This window comes from Penicillium coprophilum (genome assembly GCF_028826855.1).
Source record: "Penicillium coprophilum strain IBT 35676 chromosome Unknown utg000002l_segment0_segment1, whole genome shotgun sequence".
NCBI lineage: Eukaryota > Fungi > Ascomycota > Eurotiomycetes > Eurotiales > Aspergillaceae > Penicillium > Penicillium coprophilum.
In genome coordinates, this window is record NW_026622722.1 from 4,878,705 (window position 1) to 4,896,550 (window position 17,846).

Genomic DNA, 17,846 nt, shown 5'->3' on the forward strand with positions numbered 1-17,846 from the left:
ACTTCATTCTACCTCGCACCTCTTATCTAGACAAGTTATAGTTTAGAAGCATGGCTTCTTTCACGGATTTGTCTACCCTTCCAACCTGTGAGGTCGCTCAACTTCATTTCAGGATCCAAGTGCGCTAGGTTCTTCGCAGTGCCCTTTTGTCCAGCTCTCCATTGCCATTGACGCATGATAATCGGATCAAGAGTTCCCTCGAGCAGATCCGCAACATATTTTCCAACGACAGGAAGGAACTTAAACCCATGTGCTGAGCCGCCGGTTGCCAGGAAGAGACTTTTGTGAGTAGGATGAGGCGTGACAAGAAAATGACGGTCGGCTGTATCAGCATCCCAGCAAAGCCGTGTATAGCAGAAGGGTTTGTCTGCAAGCTCGGGGAACACGCGCCGCAAGTTCCGGCGCATCTGGGCTTCGATCTCAAGAGGGAGGCCATCGTTGGGTGCTTGAACAAACGTGTGCGGGACAGAAGTGATGATACCAGACTTTGTAGTTTGTACGTTGGTGATGAACTGGCTGTGGGCCATCTTGAATATCCCATCTTTTTGAGGTGGGAAGAAATAGCCTAACTCGAGGTTATCCATAATGGGCATCGAGGCATAGTGTTTCGTTTCGGAAGGGGTGAGCTGGATGTGAGCGACACTGTGTCCCTTGGCAGTCAACTGATCCTTGACATCCAATAGTGAAGGTGTCCAAGCACCTGCCGCCACAATGACTATATCCGCCTCGTGTCTCGTACCATCTGCAGTGACGACTCCGTTACAATCGCCCGTGATATCATCCAGGATCAACTCATGCACATTCCCCTTGTTCTTCCCCGAAATGTATTCCACTCCCTTCAGTTGAGCAGCGCCAGCCATTCGCTCGATAGCTGTACCAGAAGCTGCCCACCCAGCCGTTGGGTTCCATACATTGATATTCCACCCATCCAACTTGCCCGTGACAACAGGAAAGCGAGCACGGATCTGGTCTGTGGTGAGTTTCTCAAGGCCCTTGACCCCAAGCCTCTTACATGTCTCAATCGAACCCTCGACAAAGGGTCGAGACAGGTTCGCCGCGCTGAGGATCCAACCGGGGACATGGTAGAGCCCACGAAACAACGGCCAAGACCGCCACGCCTCAATAGACTCAATTCCAAGACGCGCATATAGGGGCTCGTTATAGTCACTGCGAATGACCTTGCTGATATCGGTGGAAGCTGCTTCACAGGAGGGGGGTGCGTACGGGTCCAGTACGCGGATGGAAGTGTAGCCACGCTGTGAAAGGTGGTATGCGGTCGAAGTGCCAAAGCAGCCGGCGCCAACGATGAGGATTTGCGTGTCTTTGTTCATCATGTGAGTTGAGTTCCTATCGCGACTTGGTCTGAATTGTTAAACTTCGAGGGTGGCACCGCCATATTTATTCAGGTAATTTGCACCGTCTTGCGTTTTTTCAGAACATCTCATCTCGCTACTAGCTTCCTCACGCACAATCATATGTATCGTGAGCATATTCCCATTTGCGGGGAAGAATGATGCAGCTTCGTTCTGACCTTCCGATAGAGCACAGCTCTCGGAGATTCTCCGAGAGAGTCTCAACTCGTTCCGACTTGCACTCTTCTACCCTATTCCCCAATATATTCATCAAGATCATTGGCCCTACTATTTCTTTCTGTGTTGGGATTAACAATTCAAATTATTCCGAGACTATGGAAGTACAAAGATACCGCGTCCAATTAGAATTCTTCTCATTTGTTCACTATATCCATTCTTATCAACAGCCCGTGAACATCTCCACACCTAATAAGTATACCGGAAAGACCGTTTTTCTTTATCAGTCATGTCCGAAAAAGCGACAACCTCCGATGTCTCCGCATTTGACAAGGCTTCCTTATCACGGCGGCTGTTTTCCCATCGGCAAAGAACCCCATAGGAGATAATGGCGGCTATAGCCACAACAAGACAGCCCAGAAGGCCCTCGTATCCTCGCGAATACGACGGTGCATCATCGGCACGGAAACACTGGGGACCAATAATGTTACCAATACAATACGCCAAGAAGAAGACAGCGTTCATCGTCAACTTTTTGCTATGGCCGCTGGTGTTGGCCATTGGAAGCGAAGTCGATAGGACATATGGCGCCCAGTAAGTGTAAAAGACATAGTACGCTGCTAGCAGGCCTTGCTGGTTCTCGCGTGGCAACTTCCACATTAGGATCGCGCAGATCATCGGGACCAGGTTGGCCACGGCAATAATGTTGCAACGGGAGTTGGGCACCGCAGCAGCAATGAAGCCAAGCAGGATCTGCCACACCGTTGCAAGGACACCGGTGGGGATACCCAATACGGTAGTGATCAACGGGGAGTACCCCAGACCGGTCACAATAATAGCCGAGAAGGTCACAAGACCACCATTGGGGATGTTCTGGGCCAGCGAAAAGAGCGCCAAAAGCCAAGTCTTGGGGTCAAGAAGGCACTCGCGCACTTGGTACCACTTGATGGTTTTGTCTTCCATGCCGGTATTGTTGTCTTTGACGCGCTCAAGGCAGACGAATTTCTCACGATCCGAGAAATACCAGCATTGCACGGGCGAATCGGGCAAGAATATGTACAACACGCCTGCCCAAATAAGAGAGAATGCACCAAGTACAATAAAGAGCAGTCTCCAGGGCGCTAGAGAGGTGTTTGTTTGGCCGATTCCATAGCTGACAACACCCGAGAAGACGGAGGAGAGCTGATTGAACCAAAATGCGACACGAATGGGCTGCTCGCTTGTCTTCCACCACATGACCGTCAAAATGCTGGAGATTGGGAACACGGCAGCTTCTGTCATGCCCATCAAGAAGCGCACGGTGGCTATGCCGGCAAAGTTATGCGTTGCTGCGGTACACAGCAGTAGGACTGCCCACCCCAAGACCATGCCCACATACAGCTTGGCTACAGGAAGCCGCTGAATGAGTAGCGCTGCCGGGTATTCAAAACCGAGGTATCCGAAGTAGAAGATGGAGCCTACCCAAGAGTACTGATCTCCAGTCAAGTGGGTATCCTTTTTCATGCCGTAGATGGCGGCATTCGAGATAATAACTTTATCAATAGCGGCCAGAACCACTGTCACCATAATCAAGGGAATGAGGATGAGATCGATTTTCCATAACACACGGCGCGCCTCAGCCTCGGTGACAGGCTCCACTGGGATGGCCGGGTCCAATCGAGCGAGGAATTGTGCTGCAACATCTTTGCCGTCGGTTTTGTTTTGAGCTTCAAGAATTTCTCCAGCCTGGGCTTTTCTCTGATCAAGTGCGAGTTGAATTTCCGGAGAAACGCCTTGTTTTTCGTCCATAGTATTGGAGTAAGGATTCGTATATATCAGATAGCAAGAGACACGTACACTCTGAAATTGAAAGAGATAGTCATTTGAGATGGTTTTATACTTGAATTGAAGGTCAATGAACCCGCAAGAGAGTTCATTCAGGTGGTTATCATGAAAAGCGCGGCCAATTAGGGTTTGGGTGCGTCAGGAAGGTCGGAGCGACTGATAAGCGGCCCTTCTCCCTTCTCCGCGTTTCGCTCCCATTGCTCTCCCCGCTTTATCTCGTCCATCGGCATCTTCAAGCCGATTCGATTAGATTGTGGCGTTATTTCTCTTATTCACTTCGCTTCGACCTGCTGTTTAGTTTCAATGGAGATTCATAAAAGCCTTGCTCCTTGCATTCTTAGGGTATCTAAACACATCGCACATCATGTCTACTCCAAGCCTCAAGATCGCCATCGGTGAGTCACTGGTAACTTCACAATTTACATACAACAGTTAGCTAATGCACCCTCCAGATCGTGGTGGTACTTTCACCGACTGCCTGGGCATTGTTGAGGGTCGCGATGAGGAAATCGTTGTCAAGCTGCTTTCGCAGGATCCGGCCAACTACGCCGATGCTCCAATTGAGGGCATTAGGCGTATTTTAGAGCAAGCAACAGGCAAGGCCTTTCCCCGCGATCAAAAACTCACAACTTCCGATTTCTCTAATGTCAGCATCCGCATGGGAACAACAGTCGCCACCAATGCCTTGCTTGAGCGCAAGGGAGAGCGTCATGCGCTTTTGATCACCAAAGGCTTCAAAGATGCCTTGCGTATTGGAACCCAGTCTCGACCAAAGCTGTTTGCGCTCAACATCCAACGTCCTGATGTCTTGTATGACGATGTTGTTGAGATTAATGAGCGTGTCACAGTTGAGGATTATCAACAAAATCCTATTCCGGACAAGGAGAATCTACAAAAGTCCTTGGAGTCAGATGCCTCTTTGAAAAAGGGTGTCAGTGGAGAAGTCATTCGCATCCTGGAGCCTCTGGATGAGGAATGCACAAGACAGAGCCTTCAGAAGTTGTATGAGAAGGGATATCGTTCAATTGCGGTCTGCTTGGTTCACTCATACACATTCCAAGACCATGAGCTTGCAATTGAGAAGATCGCGAAGGAAGTTGGCTTCAAACAGATATCCCTTTCCAGCCAGCTGTTGCCCATGATCAAAATGACATCTCGTGGTGCTTCGGCTACTGCAGATGCGTACTTGACACCAGTTATTCAGCGTTATATTCAGGGCTTCCGCTCGGGATTTAAGGATGGACTCAGATCTGCTGACACACGCTGCGAGTTTATGCAGAGTGACGGAGGCTTAGCTAACTTTGATAAGTATGTTTTCAATCACCTGGAATGCAGAGGGAGGATTTTGTTAATCCCCTTAGATTCACCGGTCTTCGTGCGATCTTGTCTGGCCCGGCAGGCGGCGTTGTGGGCTACGCAGGAACTTCTTTCGACGAGAACGATAGAAAGCCTGTCATTGGGTGAGTCGATTCACCATATTTTATGGACTGCCATCAACTGACTTTCCAGATTCGATATGGGCGGTACTAGCACAGACGTTTCTAGATATGACGGGAAGTTGGAGCACACCTTCGAGAATACCATCTCCGGCGTGACAGTGATGGCACCCCAATTAGATATCAATACAGTCGCCGCGGGCGGCGGTAGTATTCTCTTCTGGCGACATGGACTGTTTGCCGTTGGTCCCGAGTCTGCAAGTGCCCATCCAGGACCAGCATGCTACCGGAAAGGAGGTCCTTTGACTGTGACTGATGCCAACCTTTTTCTTGGTCGTCTTCTTCCAGCATATTTCCCGAAGATCTTTGGCCCAGACGAGAACGAAGCCCTCGATGTCGAGATCACCCGGAAGAAGTTCACGGAACTCGCAGATCAGATCAATTCTGAGACTGGGCAAAACAAGTCCCCAGAAGAGATCGCACTGGGCTTCATTCAGGTTGCCAATGAGTCTATGGCAAAACCTATTCGAGCCCTTACAGAAGCCCGTGGCTACGATACTTCTGCGCATAATCTGGCCTGCTTTGGTGGCGCTGGAGGACAACATGCTTGCGCCATTGCCTCTTCCTTGTCTATTGGTACTGTCATCATTCATAGATACTCGTCCATTCTCTCTGCCTACGGTATGGCTCTTGCCGACGTTGTTCATGAGGCCCAAGAGCCAGCATCGGGAGTGCTGGACCAGACAGCCATGAAAAGCGTTACGGAGCGTATTGCAACGTTGAAGTCTAAGGTCACTTCTGCGTTGATCACGGATGGCATTGATGCGACTCGGATTAAGCATGAAACTTACCTCAATCTGCGATACCAGGGTACGGACAACTTGCTGATGGTCCTTGAACCTGATCACGGAGACTTCATCGCTGAATTTGTGAGAGAGCACGAGCGTGAGTTTTCTTTCACATTCCCTGGTCGCAACATTCTTGTCGAGGACATCCGGGTCCGAGGTGTTGGAAAGGCAACATCTATTGCGCCAGAGGCACCCCAGCAAGAACTTAAATCAGTCATCAAAACGTCCGTGGGCTCAGAGAAACGGGATGATTTATCGTCTGTCTACTTTTCCGGCGTCGGTGAAGCTACTACGCCGGTCTTCTTCCTGGATAACATGAAGCCAGGATACGTCCTTGAGGGACCTGCAATGATCATTGATAAAACTCAAACAATTGTTGTTGAGCCAAACGCTACCGCTACAATCTTGTCGCGACATGTGATTTTGGATGTTCAGTCTTCAAAGAAGCAGACTGCAGATTCAACGGTCGTAGATCCTATCAGACTATCTATCTTTGGTCATCGCTTCATGTCTGTCGCTGATCAAATGAGTCGGATGTTCCAAAAGACCTCCGTGTCAACAAATATCAAAGAGCGGCTCGACTTTTCTTGCGCCGTGTTCTCTCCTGATGGAAAACTGGTTGCAAATGCGCCAAACGTGCCAGTGCATCTAGGAAGTAAGTCGACACCATTTTGGAACAACCCTTTGGTGGCTAGACGAACCCCATGCTAATGTCTCCTGTAGGTATGGAGTATGCTGTCCGGTATCAGCATGAGAAGTATGCCGGCGATTTGAAGCCTGGCGATCACATTCTCACCAATCATCCTCTTGCCGGTGGAACACATCTTCCTGATATTACTATAATTACTCCAGTTTGGGATAGCGAGGGCAAAGACATTATCTTTTATGTTGCATCTCGTGGTCACCATGGTAAGCAGAGAGCTATTTCCTTTTCCCTTTATTTGCCGTGTCATTCTAACTCAAATTAGCTGAAATCGGCGGCATCGCCCCGGGATCTATGCCTTCAAACAGCAAAATGCTGTACGAGGAAGGTGCTATGACAATGGGCTTCAAAGTAGTGTCAGAGGGCCGCTTTGACGAGGAGATCGTCCGAAAGTTCTTATACAATGAGCCCGCTTCGTACCCCGGTTGCAGTGGCACGCGGACATATAATGACAATGTCTCAGACTTGAAGGCTGCAATTGCAGCAAATCACAAAGGTGCACAGCTTTTAGAAGGTCTGGTAGTTGAGAACACATTGGAAGTAGTGCACTTCTATATGGACGCAATCAAACGCAACGCAGAAGTCGCTGTCCGTGACCTGCTCAAGTCCATTGGCCTCAAGAACAAGGGAGCTCCTCTCCGATTCTCTGACTTCATGGATGATGGTACCGAAATCAAATTGGAGATCCGCATCGATTCTGAGACTGGGTCTGCCGACTTTGACTTCACAGGCACTGGCCGGGAAACGTTCAACTGCCTCAATGCTCCCAAAGCCATCGCCCACTCAGCTATTATCTACAGTTTGCGGGCTTTGATTGACGTTGACATTCCCCTCAACCAGGGCTGCCTTGCCCCAGTCAATGTGATAATCCCCTCTGGCACACTTCTAAATCCATCCGGCCACGCCGCCGTCTGCGCTGGCAATCCTATCACCTCTCAGCGTATTACAGACGTCGTTCTGGGTGCATTCAACGCCTGTGCTGCCTCCCAGGGCTGCTGCAACATTATATCCTTTGGTATGGGTGGAGTTGATCCTAAGACCGGTATTGAAGTACCTGGATTTGGTGTTGGTGAGACAATATGCGGCGGCTCAGGTGCTGGACCAACCTGGAACGGCACATCAGGCGTGCATGTCCACATGACAAATACACGCATCACAGATGCAGAGGTCTACGAGCTGAGATACCCGGTCATACTCCGTAGGTTCTGTATCCGAGATGGATCTGGTGGCGTTGGTCGCTTCCGCGGTGGAGATGGCGTTATCCGTGAGCTAGAGTTCCGTATGCCTCTTTCGGTGTCTATGCTCAGCGAAAGACGCGTCTACCGCCCGTATGGGCTGGCGGGAGGTGAGTCTGGGCAAGCAGGCTTGAATCTTTACATGAAGAAGGAGCTTGATGGGACCGAGAGAATGATTAATATTGGCGGGAAAATGGAGCTCGTAGTCCAGCCCGGAGAGCGCATTTTGATTCATACGTGAGTGATCCAAGACGTTCCTCCTTTATCTCATGATATATGCTGACAGTACTTCTCATTTAGACCTGGAGGTGGTGGTTGGGGTAACGTGGCCGAGGATGAAGTCGTGACGAGTGACAGCAAAAGTCATCAGAACTCCTCGACCTTTCAGCCACGAGGAAGTGTGCATGCATTCAGTGTCGCCGCCGAGGCGGCAATGTGACGGGGATAGACACATCAGCATAGAATAGTCGAGCGCCTATGTTAATGACACACATCTAAACGATGATATGTGTATTTCTCAATTCGCAATAGTCATAGCCAGGCATCATTAGTAGAAACATATCACTAAAACAGACAACTTGGGATATTTCAGGGGCAAATCCTGCTTCCAGCCAGTGTGACATGTAGTTTACCTTGAGGGTAGGATTATGAGAAGAAATGCCCTGTTCTTGCATTGCTACGGGAAGGCCAGTCTCTTGCGGTACACTGGATGGGAGCGTATTCAAAAAAGCATTCAGAGTAGTACCTTCCGGGGAGCTGAGGTACTGTATCAATATATAACTGTCCCAGTACTCTTTTCAGAAGCAAAAAAGATTAAAATGATTCGATTGCATACTCAAAACATTCAAAAACATACACATGTAGAAATGTATCAATCTATCAACAGAATCAAGCCCAGAAGACTGTAGCGCCGGCGCATAAATCAGTCATGATTGATTAACTAGTGGTGAAATATTAGTCTTCCGGACGACCTGTCATAGAGCGAAGGTCTCAACCTAGAATTAAGCTAGACTTAGCGAGGCTTCTGACAAATTATTCTAATGATGAATACCCCAAAACACTACCCAAGATTCAAGACCCTAACTGAATGGTATCTTGGTCCCCCAGCAGGAGATACCCTCAAAATGCCCTTCAGCGTATGATAGCTTGTTTACTCGGGTTTGGCAAGGCACTCCATGGGTTGGGAATTGGGTTTGATTATATTTGATTGGAATTGTTATTGTTGGAACTGTTCTCTGGCGCTATCCAGGATATTCACATGGTTTGGTATTTGATTTTCATTTGGAACTACTTGACAACATCCACCGACTCTATCCCACGCCCCTTCCAGCATCATATTCGAGATCTGGACCTAAATGGTCGTAGAGTGCTATATAGAGCTTTTTTTTACTAATGACATGTAGTGTATCATGCTACAGCAATGGATTTAAACCACCTTTCCAGTGGTTCAGGCTCGCCTGCCAGGTCAAATAGATTGGTAGGAAATGAGTCAGGTCGAGCAGCATCTTCGCGAGGCTTGTGAGGTCGTGGGAAAAGTAAAGAAACAATCGAACTGAGTTGGATTGGTGAAGGAATCTTGCAGTGAAGGGAAGGTGAATCAGTGCATTATGACGGCGGCCAAGAGCAGGGGTTTCAACGGAGAGGATCCAATGCTTGTCATCAGAGTGGGACGAAGTCATAACCCGTTTCATCGGACGTATTTCCAGAATCGATCTATGTCATTCCAGATATATTTCTTGTAGTCCATCGTCCCAGAAGTCGTGCTTTCTATATACTTGAATCCACGTTGTCTCTCAGTCTTCTAGGTCCTTGTGTTCTGCAGAAGTCATTGAGTGTAGAAATTCGGATACTGTGTAGTCCTGAGAAATTTATGAACATATAGTGATAGAATCAATGGTTAGAATCGCCTCTCGTCGAACTGTTGCCGTTATAATGACGAACAGCCCCCTAGTGTGAGTCCCAACCGCCAGAGCGAAGAAGATATGATAGCTCATTATGTTGGTAATGCCGTAGCTCCGGTATACCTAGCACAAGCGACAGCTCCTTGAGATATAGGAAAGAAAGACATATAGTTGGATCATAGGATGGCAACTTGACCCATGAAACCTCGGGATTGCCTTTTGCCCGCGTGTAGTTCAGTCGTGAATGTGTCAAGATATTCAACAAAACTAAAATTGTGGAATTGCTCAAGAATGCAATTTTACCTCTAGTGACAGTGGTATTTCCAAAGGTTTGGAGAATATGAAGCATGCAGATATATATTTGAACTGGTAGCAACACCAGATCGAGCGAAATTATGCAAAAAGAGAATTGCACCTATGGTCGCATTTACTTAGTGTCAAGCCACCAAGAATCATTAATAGAGCCAAAGGCCGTAGGAGCAATTGAAATATAAATCTCATTTTTTTCTAGGAGTGGAAGTAAAAGATGTATATGGTATCACGTGACCGTATCCCAGCGAACCAATGTTTACCAAAAGTTTTGGCTCCCTCGATGGACCAATTTACCCTACGCATTCAACTCACAGAACCTCCCCTTTCTTGACCTCTGACTTCTTCATATCTCTTAATTCCACATTTACTCAAACCCTTGACCCCATCCATATACTGTCATGGAGTACCACTCCGTCCCACCGGAGGAACGTGCCAGAGACGAGGATGGCAACCTCCTCCCTTGGGGTTATGTTTACAAAGAGTATGTGCGATGTACCTTGTAGCCCCACTCCTATCAAAGCTGACAACAATTTCCTTCCCAGTGAATCTCGCAATCCTCGACGACCACCCGAAGAATCAGGACCATTCGGCAAGAGAAGAAATGCTCGATATGATAATGCCCGCTCACGAACAAGGACTGGGACACCGGCAAAGCGCGAGAATCCCAACGTTGCCGAGTTCGGCCGACTATTCTCACAGCAACAACAGGAGGAGGAGAAACCACACGTGTTGCCCAAGTCATCTTCATCATCCAGTCTTGATAATCCACGGAAGCAAACAGAGAAGGTTGCGACCGAATGCATACTCTACGGATACAGAAACAAGGACCACGAGTGGAAGGTGATCGACAAGTATGAGCGCATCTCCCAGGGCATGATCTGCGAAGACTACCCTCGTAACGACCCGAACTCAGCGAATCACTACACCCAGCTCCTGAGCGGAGGCGACGTTGTCATCCGAAACCTGTCCGCTGATGCGAATCGCAAATCGAAGCGCTATGCCGGTGGCTATCACTGGATCAAGGTCACTTTTGACTCAACTCAGACCGCAGACCGCGCATGCTTCTACTCGCCCCAAGAAATCGATGGTCACATGGTCTTCTGCGAGCTGTACCATGGCCACGGCCCAACTGAGGACGCCCCCATCCCTGCAGACTCCGCTGCGAGCAGTCGCATGCGCAATAAAGCACCGCGTACCTTGACCACATCGCACTCCACCACTTTCCTCTCCAGTTCCAGCAAAGATCAGGATCGCATGACATTGCCTCGATCCTTTGCCATGAACAACCTTTCCAGTGTACCGGACATACCAGAGGATGAAGGACACTCGGTCGAGTCCTCGACAATCGCTGGTACTTCTGATGGTACGACTACATCCACTGCAACTTCTGCAACTGCCACCGCCACGCCCTCATTCCAGCAAAGCAGTTTCAATACAACTACTTCTTCGTCAACATGGACAACAGGAGCTTCGTCTAGTAACGATCGCACCTCAATCCATCAACGCCGAGCTCCTGCTCAGGTCGAACCCACCACTGACAACGAATTCATGACGCATATTCCAACCGTTCGCCGTACCAAGCTGCGCCCCATGGTCGAAGCACTCCCTCCGCAGCCAACCATGACCGAGCGCATCCTCCGCTCAATCCCGATCCTGAGCTGGTTCACAGGTGATATCGTGGGCGAGGGCCCGCTGCTCCGCGAGGACGGCACATTCGACCAGGAAAAATCAGGCATTTATTGGAGGTTCTGGTACACGTTCGATTATTTCCTCAAAACGGACATGTGCGGACTGAAAGAGGATAGCTGAGGCCACATGAAGGCTATCAAGCACTATGAAGATGGAATACCTTCCGTCTTTACTTGTTCCCTACGTCGCGGATCTTTCCCCACAATTGCGAGATCTTGCGCGCAAACAACCCAAAATCCGAATCATTACGCAGCTCGCGGGATCATTCAAGAAATACTGCGCATATCGCGCAAGACATGGAATGGAGTCAATGGCTCTGTAAAATAGGTCGGAGTTTGATCAATGGATAACTTGTACGATAGCTGCATCTGCAGACATAATGAACCGTCCTATTGAGGGACCACGCGCGTGAAATCGATATACCGTAGAACAGTAACAAGTCCAATTCCTCATCCTCCTGCTTACCGGAAACCATCGAGCTGTCATAAGATTCCTTTCCACCGGGTGCACCAATAACGCTATCATTGTATAGACGCACGCAACAACCTTACCCGGGGGTAGAGACGAAACAACCAAGAAATGAAGAAGACTCAACAAAAAACAACCCTCAAACTGGAGTTTATATTTCATTGATCATAGACGAAAGTTTTTAAAGACTCGATTTAATTCGCATCTAGGCGTATTTATTCCTTGGTCTCGAAGTTCTCGCCCTCGACGAGTTCGGGGATATCATCCTCCTCATCGTCCTTCTTATCACCCTGCTGCTTCTGCATGTTCTGGTAGCTCTCGGCGAGCTTGCGCAGGGAAGCGAGGGAGTCGGGGCCGAGCTGGTTGAGAATGTTGGGGACGAGCTCGGTGAGCTCCTTCTCCTCACCGTTACCGTACAGGGCGAAGGTGTTGGAGGGGACAGCGCCGTGGACTGATCGCGATAAAATGATTAGTCTGGTGTTTTCCATTTCTCGTTCCTGCTTCATCTCCGTGTCGAGAAGAACAGAGTTGGTTTCGGGTGGCTTCTACTCACCACGGGGGTTGGCGAAGTGGATGACGTTGCCGTCCTCCTTGAACATGTTGACCTCCTCAATGCCCTGGATGGGCTGGACGTTCAACTTCTTGAGAGCGGCCTGGAGCTTCTTGTCATCGGCGCCGGAGTTACGGACGACCTTCTTGACCTTGCGGCGGGGAGTACCCTTGCCACTATAAATTTGTTAGTTGGTTGGACTTCGGACTGGTTGAAAAAAAATGTGGTATCGGTGTGGAGAGCGGGTGAATATGGGTGGTGGGGGGGCTGAACGGGGGGGGGTCCGAAAAGATCGAAGGAATGCAAGGATTGATGACAGGCCGAGAGTCAAGACTGGATTCTCTTCGCCATGCGCCATGCGATATCTATTTCTGGTCCGATATTTGATATAACGCCGTCGCATAGATTCAAAAATCGAGAACTTCTCTGACTATCGGCTGTGTCGAATCCGGATATTGCACAATTCGAAAATTCGTTCCCTCCGTAGGAAATCGAGGGGTCGGGATGAGAGCAATTCTGGACAATATGTACATACCCTATTAATGAAAATCATGTTAGCTATCAACTGTGCATACACCAGGGACTCTTAGGACATTCAAAGAATTGCAGATTCGAGATATGACCAAGCTCCAGGGCTACCGATTCTACAGAATCGCAGCTCCACGTCATGACCCAGATCATATTTCAAGCTCCAAAATCCTCGAAAATAGACAGAAACGTACCGATGCGAACGCTCGCCTGCATTCTAGCCAACTTTGCCTGATCCATGATGAAGTCTGGAGGGGTGATCGCCTGGCGCAGGATTAGCCGGTAATTCGATATAGGGCGATTGAAATTCGAGGATTTCAATATAATTGTTTAATTCAACAATTAAGATGGCGTACCGTTAAAAAAAGGTTGAGGGGGAGATGGTTAAAGGGAACGTGAAGTGGAAGTGGGTGGAATGATGATGCATCCCCAAGAGTTTTGTGTGGGGAGTTTGCCAGAATATTCGCTAATGCGCCGACTTGGGTTTAACGGGCTGTTTTTTTTTCGAAGGTCTACATTTTTCTATGATTTATAAATTGAATCTATAGGAATATAATCTACCTGTCGTTCTTGGGTGATTTTGGTTATTCGCAAAGTCCCAGGGTGTTCGATTGTGGGATCTTGATGCTCTCGGCTAAACCCTAATCGGGCTCCATGAGAATGAGATATATAGTTCAGTGTTGGAACATAGCAACATTGCAACATTGAGCTAATAGCGACACTCTGGTGTATTTGAATACTACTAGAGCAATATGAACCTTGATACCTTGGTATATACCCAAAGCGGGAATCAGTGGACACAGTTTCATTCCATCCTAATCACTAATCATCTACTTCTTCCTCTCCTCCATCTCAATCTGTTTCTTCTCCCAATTAGTGAAATATTTGTGCCAAGAATGCTTCTCCTTGAACCCAAGAAGCTGCTTTATCTTCGCATTCGAAAAAGGCGCCTCAAACTCCCCCATCTCGCGCGTGATGGGTATATCCGGAAACTGAGACTTCAAAAAGTCCTTCGTGGGACTAAGATTGGTGATATGATCATTGGTTGCATTGAAGACCTGAAATCCAAGCCCACTAGTCTCCAAGGCCGCCTTACACATCCCACCTAGATCCCGAGCATCAATATACGACCACCCATGCACTTTCCACAACGCCGGCTCATGCACATAGCTGTAGAAGATATCATCATTGTACTCATGGGGCTCAATAAGGCGCCCAATGCGTAGACTGTAGATATCCGCGTCGAAGCGCGACGCAAAACCACGCGCAATGCGCTCGTTGCACAATTTCGCGATCGCATACGTATCCGTCGGGTTGATGTCCAGGTCTTCGTGGACCGGAAACGAGGGGAAGTTGGCATCTCCCTGCGCAAATGATACCCCGTACACTGTTACGCTACTCGCGATGATGATCTTGCGGACTCCTAGTTTGCAAGCGGCCTCGACGATGTTATATGTGCCCTGCGTGTTCGAGCGGAAGGTTTCGTTGTCTGGTACGAGCATGTTGCGTGCGTAGCCTGCGAGGTGAACTACGGCGTCTGGGCGTGGAGGTAGGCCTTCCGGAAAGGGCTCACTGAGCGTCCATTGGCCGGAGAGGGCGTTGAAGACTTGGCCGCTGTCGGCGAGGTCGGTTTTTAGGGTGTGTACGGATGGGTGTTCCATGTGCATTAGGTCCAGGTTCAGGACTTTGTGTCCGGCGTTGAGGAGCTCGGTGATGACGAACTGGCCTGCTTTGCCGGAGCCACCGGTCACGACGATGTGGCCCATGTTGGTGATAGTGTCTGGCGCGACACGGGGTTGAGGGTAGAAAATCCACTCAAGGGAAGTCTTGTCTGATAATAGGGTGTCCTTTGGATTGAACAAGCTACGCGGGCAGTCATCCAGGGCTTAGGTAGCATGACCGACATCGAAATCATCATGATGCCATTTGCCTCCATGCTCACTGCTTCTTACAGGTCGGAGAATCGCAACGTTCATTGCAAACAACGTGGACACCAATTAGAAGCAAGCTAAATCGTTGATTACATTTCAGTCATTTCATATATTCATACATGCCTTGGCGGTTCCTCAATTTTGCTTGGAAACCTGACTCTCGGTCCAATCCCAGAGCTTGTGGGCCAATTGTTCGTTCTGTACAGTCGCAGTGCCACCACTGCGGTACCCAATGGGGGTGTAGTAAGCTCCGTTGATAATATTTTCCCTTTGCGTACCAGCTGCCCAAAGAGAATTGAGGGCCCCACTAGCGATACTCCGGAAAACCATAGAGCCAGCAGCATTGATACTATACTTCATCAGCGAGTTCAGAGTTTTCGTATGCCCATAGAGCCCGCTGTCAACTGCACCCGGGTGCACAGCAACAGACAGGATATCAGGATACCGGCGGGCCAGCTCGGATGCAAAGAGAATATTAGCCGACTTGGAGGCGCCGTAGCGCGTCCAGGTACTGGAAGCCAACAAGCCAGGGGTAGACGTAAGTTCCTCGAAAGTGGAGGGGCCAACACAGTGAGCTGCCGAAGCGACCGTCACGACCCGCACATCGGGGACCTCATCCTTGGCGCGCTGAAGATCAGCGGTCTTCTGCAGCGTAGGCAGAAGCAATTTTGTGAGCAGGAAGTGACCGATATGGTTTGTGCCGAACTGGATCTCGTAGCCCTCCTCTGTCGTGATGGGCGGGTTACCCATCGTGCCCGCATTTAGTATCAGGATATCCAGGCGATCGCTATCGGACTGGAACTTGTCTGCGGCGGCGCGAATGGATTTGAAGGAAGAGAGATCGAGGGGGAGAAAGCGAATATCGGCAGGGGAGGGGAGCTGGCTTTGTAGCGATTCAATTGCCCCGCGCGCCTTGCTCTCGGTGCGGGCGGCCATGTAGATGCGCGACGGGCGATGCTTGGCGAGTTGGAGAATGGTCTCTTTGCCTAGGCCGGCATTGCCTTAATCAATCGCAATGTCAGTGATTTGGAAGCTGGCGATAGAGGAAAAGAGGAAATGTACCTCCAGTCACAAGGACGACCTTGCCTTCTAAGTCGCGAATATCGCGCTCTGGCTGGAAAGATGTCCCTAAAAAGCCGAAGGTGGCCTCGTTCAGGGTTGGGCCAAAGCTTGACAGTGCTTCCCGAGGATGACGCAAGCTGTAGGTCGCGAAGCCACGAGTGGCTATAATATCACGTAGATCCATAGCTTATGAGTTGAAGAATATGTAGGGTTGTGGAAGTTGCGATCAGATTAGGGGGTTAAATAGCCGGTCAATGAGGTCAATGACTTCGGGCCAAGGAATAACATTTCTTTTTCACATGTGTCAAAGTAGTCCGAAGAAGAGTATCTCTTTTAGTTTCTCAAACAAAATCTCTGATGTTGAAATTTCCTATTGGTCCCCCTGGCAAGGGATTTCTGCAGACCTGCTGTTCAACTTTAAATTGAAGAAATTCGGAGTTAAGAACAAGACCTTTGTATAATCTCACATCATCCCGCCAAGCTCTAGCCCTGCCCCGCCTGCAGGTTGATCCCCCTTGTATCTCTCGAGACAGTTCCCCTGGCCACCTGTCCTGTAGACTTCGTTTCTTTTTTCCCCTTGAGCAGGAACCCGAGGAATCTTGTACCACAAAATTCTGACCTGTTTCACTATAATTTCGTGCTTGTCAAACAATATATACAAGCTTATATACGAGTTCCTTAAGCACCAAAATGCGATTCCTTTGCTTGCATGGGGGAGGCACAAATGGTGAAGTATGCATACGTTCAATTTTGACATAGAAAATACTGACCAGCCATAGATCTTTGAAATCCAAATTGGAGGCCTCCGCCAGATACTAGAGAAAAATGGCCACGACTTCAAATTCATGAACGGGAAGATGGACGCCAAAGTGGAAGAGGGTAAACTCTAGTCCCTATACAACCATCGCCTAATTCACCTACTAAACCAACCCAGAACTCGAAGGCATAGTGGACGGCCCCTTCTATAACCACTACACCCGAGGTTCCTCGCCAGGCTCCAGCATCCACGAAGCCTTCGATCACACCAAGAGCTTCATCACAAAAGAAGGCCCCTTCGACGTGGTCATAGGTTTCTCACAAGGCGCGGCACTAGCAGCCTCACTTTTAATTCACCAAAGCAAGAACTACCCGGCCGAACCGTCGCTATTCCGCGCAGCGGTGTTTATCTGTGGTGCGGCGCCCTGGGATAGTACCGGACTAGAGCAGATCGCGCCGCAGGCGGGAACTTATCCAATTGTCATTCCGACGGCAAATATTGTTGGCAAGGCGGATGCGCTGTTCCCGGAGAGCGTAAGGTTGTATGAACTCTGTGATCCCACCAAGGCGACTTTCTATGATCATGGTTCTAAGCATATGGTTCCATTTGATATGAAGAATACGGAGGAGATGATTAGGGTTATTGAGGAGACTCTTGCGAATGCTATTAGGGACTAGCTGTGTTGAATGGTAATGCAGAACTGTATGAGGCTGCCAGTCTATGCAAAGGGGATTGTGAACAGGTACTGCAAAGCAGGATGATTGAATTGATTACGTTGCATTGCCATAATATATTACTGGCTACTACCCTTCTGTGCATTCGGAACGACCTCGGGATCTGATTCTGCTTATGCAATCGACCGCTGCTTTCAACCTTGAGAGGTTCCAATGTTCGAATCCTCTAGGTTGTTTCATGCCTTCGAACAAGTTGCATGTGGTTGTGTAAATGAAATGAAATCCTTTTAAGACTACCCACCCCTAAGGTCCCAAATCTCAACATACTTGAGCGTGTGCAAGGAAAGATCTAATGCAAAGGAACGACAAAAATCTTCCATTGGCCGAGAAACTCATTAC

The 17,846-nt window shown here is 49.0% G+C and overlaps 8 protein-coding genes across 8 annotated transcripts; 3 read left to right on the forward strand and 5 right to left on the reverse strand.

Annotated features, from left to right (window-relative positions):
* Positions 1-35: 35 nt before the first annotated feature.
* On the reverse strand, positions 36-1,334 carry N7500_003906 (NAD(P)/FAD-dependent oxidoreductase; the record flags this gene model as incomplete). Its single annotated transcript, XM_056675052.1, has 1 exon — positions 36-1,334. One exon carries the CDS (start codon positions 1,332-1,334, stop codon positions 36-38), a length of 1,299 nt encoding a protein of 432 aa, XP_056535577.1.
* Positions 1,335-1,778: 444 nt separating this feature from the next.
* Positions 1,779-3,317, reverse strand: N7500_003907 (Major facilitator superfamily domain general substrate transporter; the record flags this gene model as incomplete). Its single annotated transcript, XM_056675053.1, has 1 exon — positions 1,779-3,317. One exon carries the CDS (start codon positions 3,315-3,317, stop codon positions 1,779-1,781), a length of 1,539 nt encoding a protein of 512 aa, XP_056535578.1.
* Positions 3,318-3,717: 400 nt separating this feature from the next.
* Positions 3,718-8,014, forward strand: N7500_003908 (uncharacterized protein; the record flags this gene model as incomplete). The annotated part of the gene is made up of 7 exons (XM_056675054.1): positions 3,718-3,748; positions 3,806-4,661; positions 4,715-4,813; positions 4,863-6,292; positions 6,361-6,546; positions 6,606-7,812; positions 7,876-8,014. The coding sequence occupies 7 exons, from the start codon at positions 3,718-3,720 to the stop codon at positions 8,012-8,014; spliced, it is 3,948 nt and encodes a 1,315-aa protein (XP_056535579.1).
* Positions 8,015-10,186: 2,172 nt separating this feature from the next.
* On the forward strand, positions 10,187-11,597 carry N7500_003909 (uncharacterized protein; the record flags this gene model as incomplete). Its single annotated transcript, XM_056675055.1, has 2 exons — positions 10,187-10,269; positions 10,331-11,597. The coding sequence occupies 2 exons, from the start codon at positions 10,187-10,189 to the stop codon at positions 11,595-11,597; spliced, it is 1,350 nt and encodes a 449-aa protein (XP_056535580.1).
* A 563-nt stretch (positions 11,598-12,160) lies between these two features.
* N7500_003910 (nascent polypeptide-associated complex subunit family protein) lies at positions 12,161-13,263 on the reverse strand (the record flags this gene model as incomplete). Its single annotated transcript, XM_056675056.1, has 4 exons — positions 12,161-12,396; positions 12,499-12,671; positions 13,071-13,080; positions 13,218-13,263. 4 exons carry the CDS (start codon positions 13,261-13,263, stop codon positions 12,161-12,163), a joined length of 465 nt encoding a protein of 154 aa, XP_056535581.1.
* A 590-nt stretch (positions 13,264-13,853) lies between these two features.
* Positions 13,854-14,789, reverse strand: N7500_003911 (NAD-dependent epimerase/dehydratase family protein; the record flags this gene model as incomplete). Its single annotated transcript, XM_056675057.1, has 1 exon — positions 13,854-14,789. The coding sequence occupies one exon, from the start codon at positions 14,787-14,789 to the stop codon at positions 13,854-13,856; it is 936 nt and encodes a 311-aa protein (XP_056535582.1).
* A 300-nt stretch (positions 14,790-15,089) lies between these two features.
* Positions 15,090-16,200, reverse strand: N7500_003912 (putative short-chain dehydrogenase/reductase family protein; the record flags this gene model as incomplete). Its single annotated transcript, XM_056675058.1, has 2 exons — positions 15,090-15,955; positions 16,017-16,200. The coding sequence occupies 2 exons, from the start codon at positions 16,198-16,200 to the stop codon at positions 15,090-15,092; spliced, it is 1,050 nt and encodes a 349-aa protein (XP_056535583.1).
* A 506-nt stretch (positions 16,201-16,706) lies between these two features.
* Positions 16,707-17,450, forward strand: N7500_003913 (Serine hydrolase FSH; the record flags this gene model as incomplete). The annotated part of the gene is made up of 3 exons (XM_056675059.1): positions 16,707-16,748; positions 16,796-16,895; positions 16,951-17,450. 3 exons carry the CDS (start codon positions 16,707-16,709, stop codon positions 17,448-17,450), a joined length of 642 nt encoding a protein of 213 aa, XP_056535584.1.
* Positions 17,451-17,846: the final 396 nt, after the last annotated feature.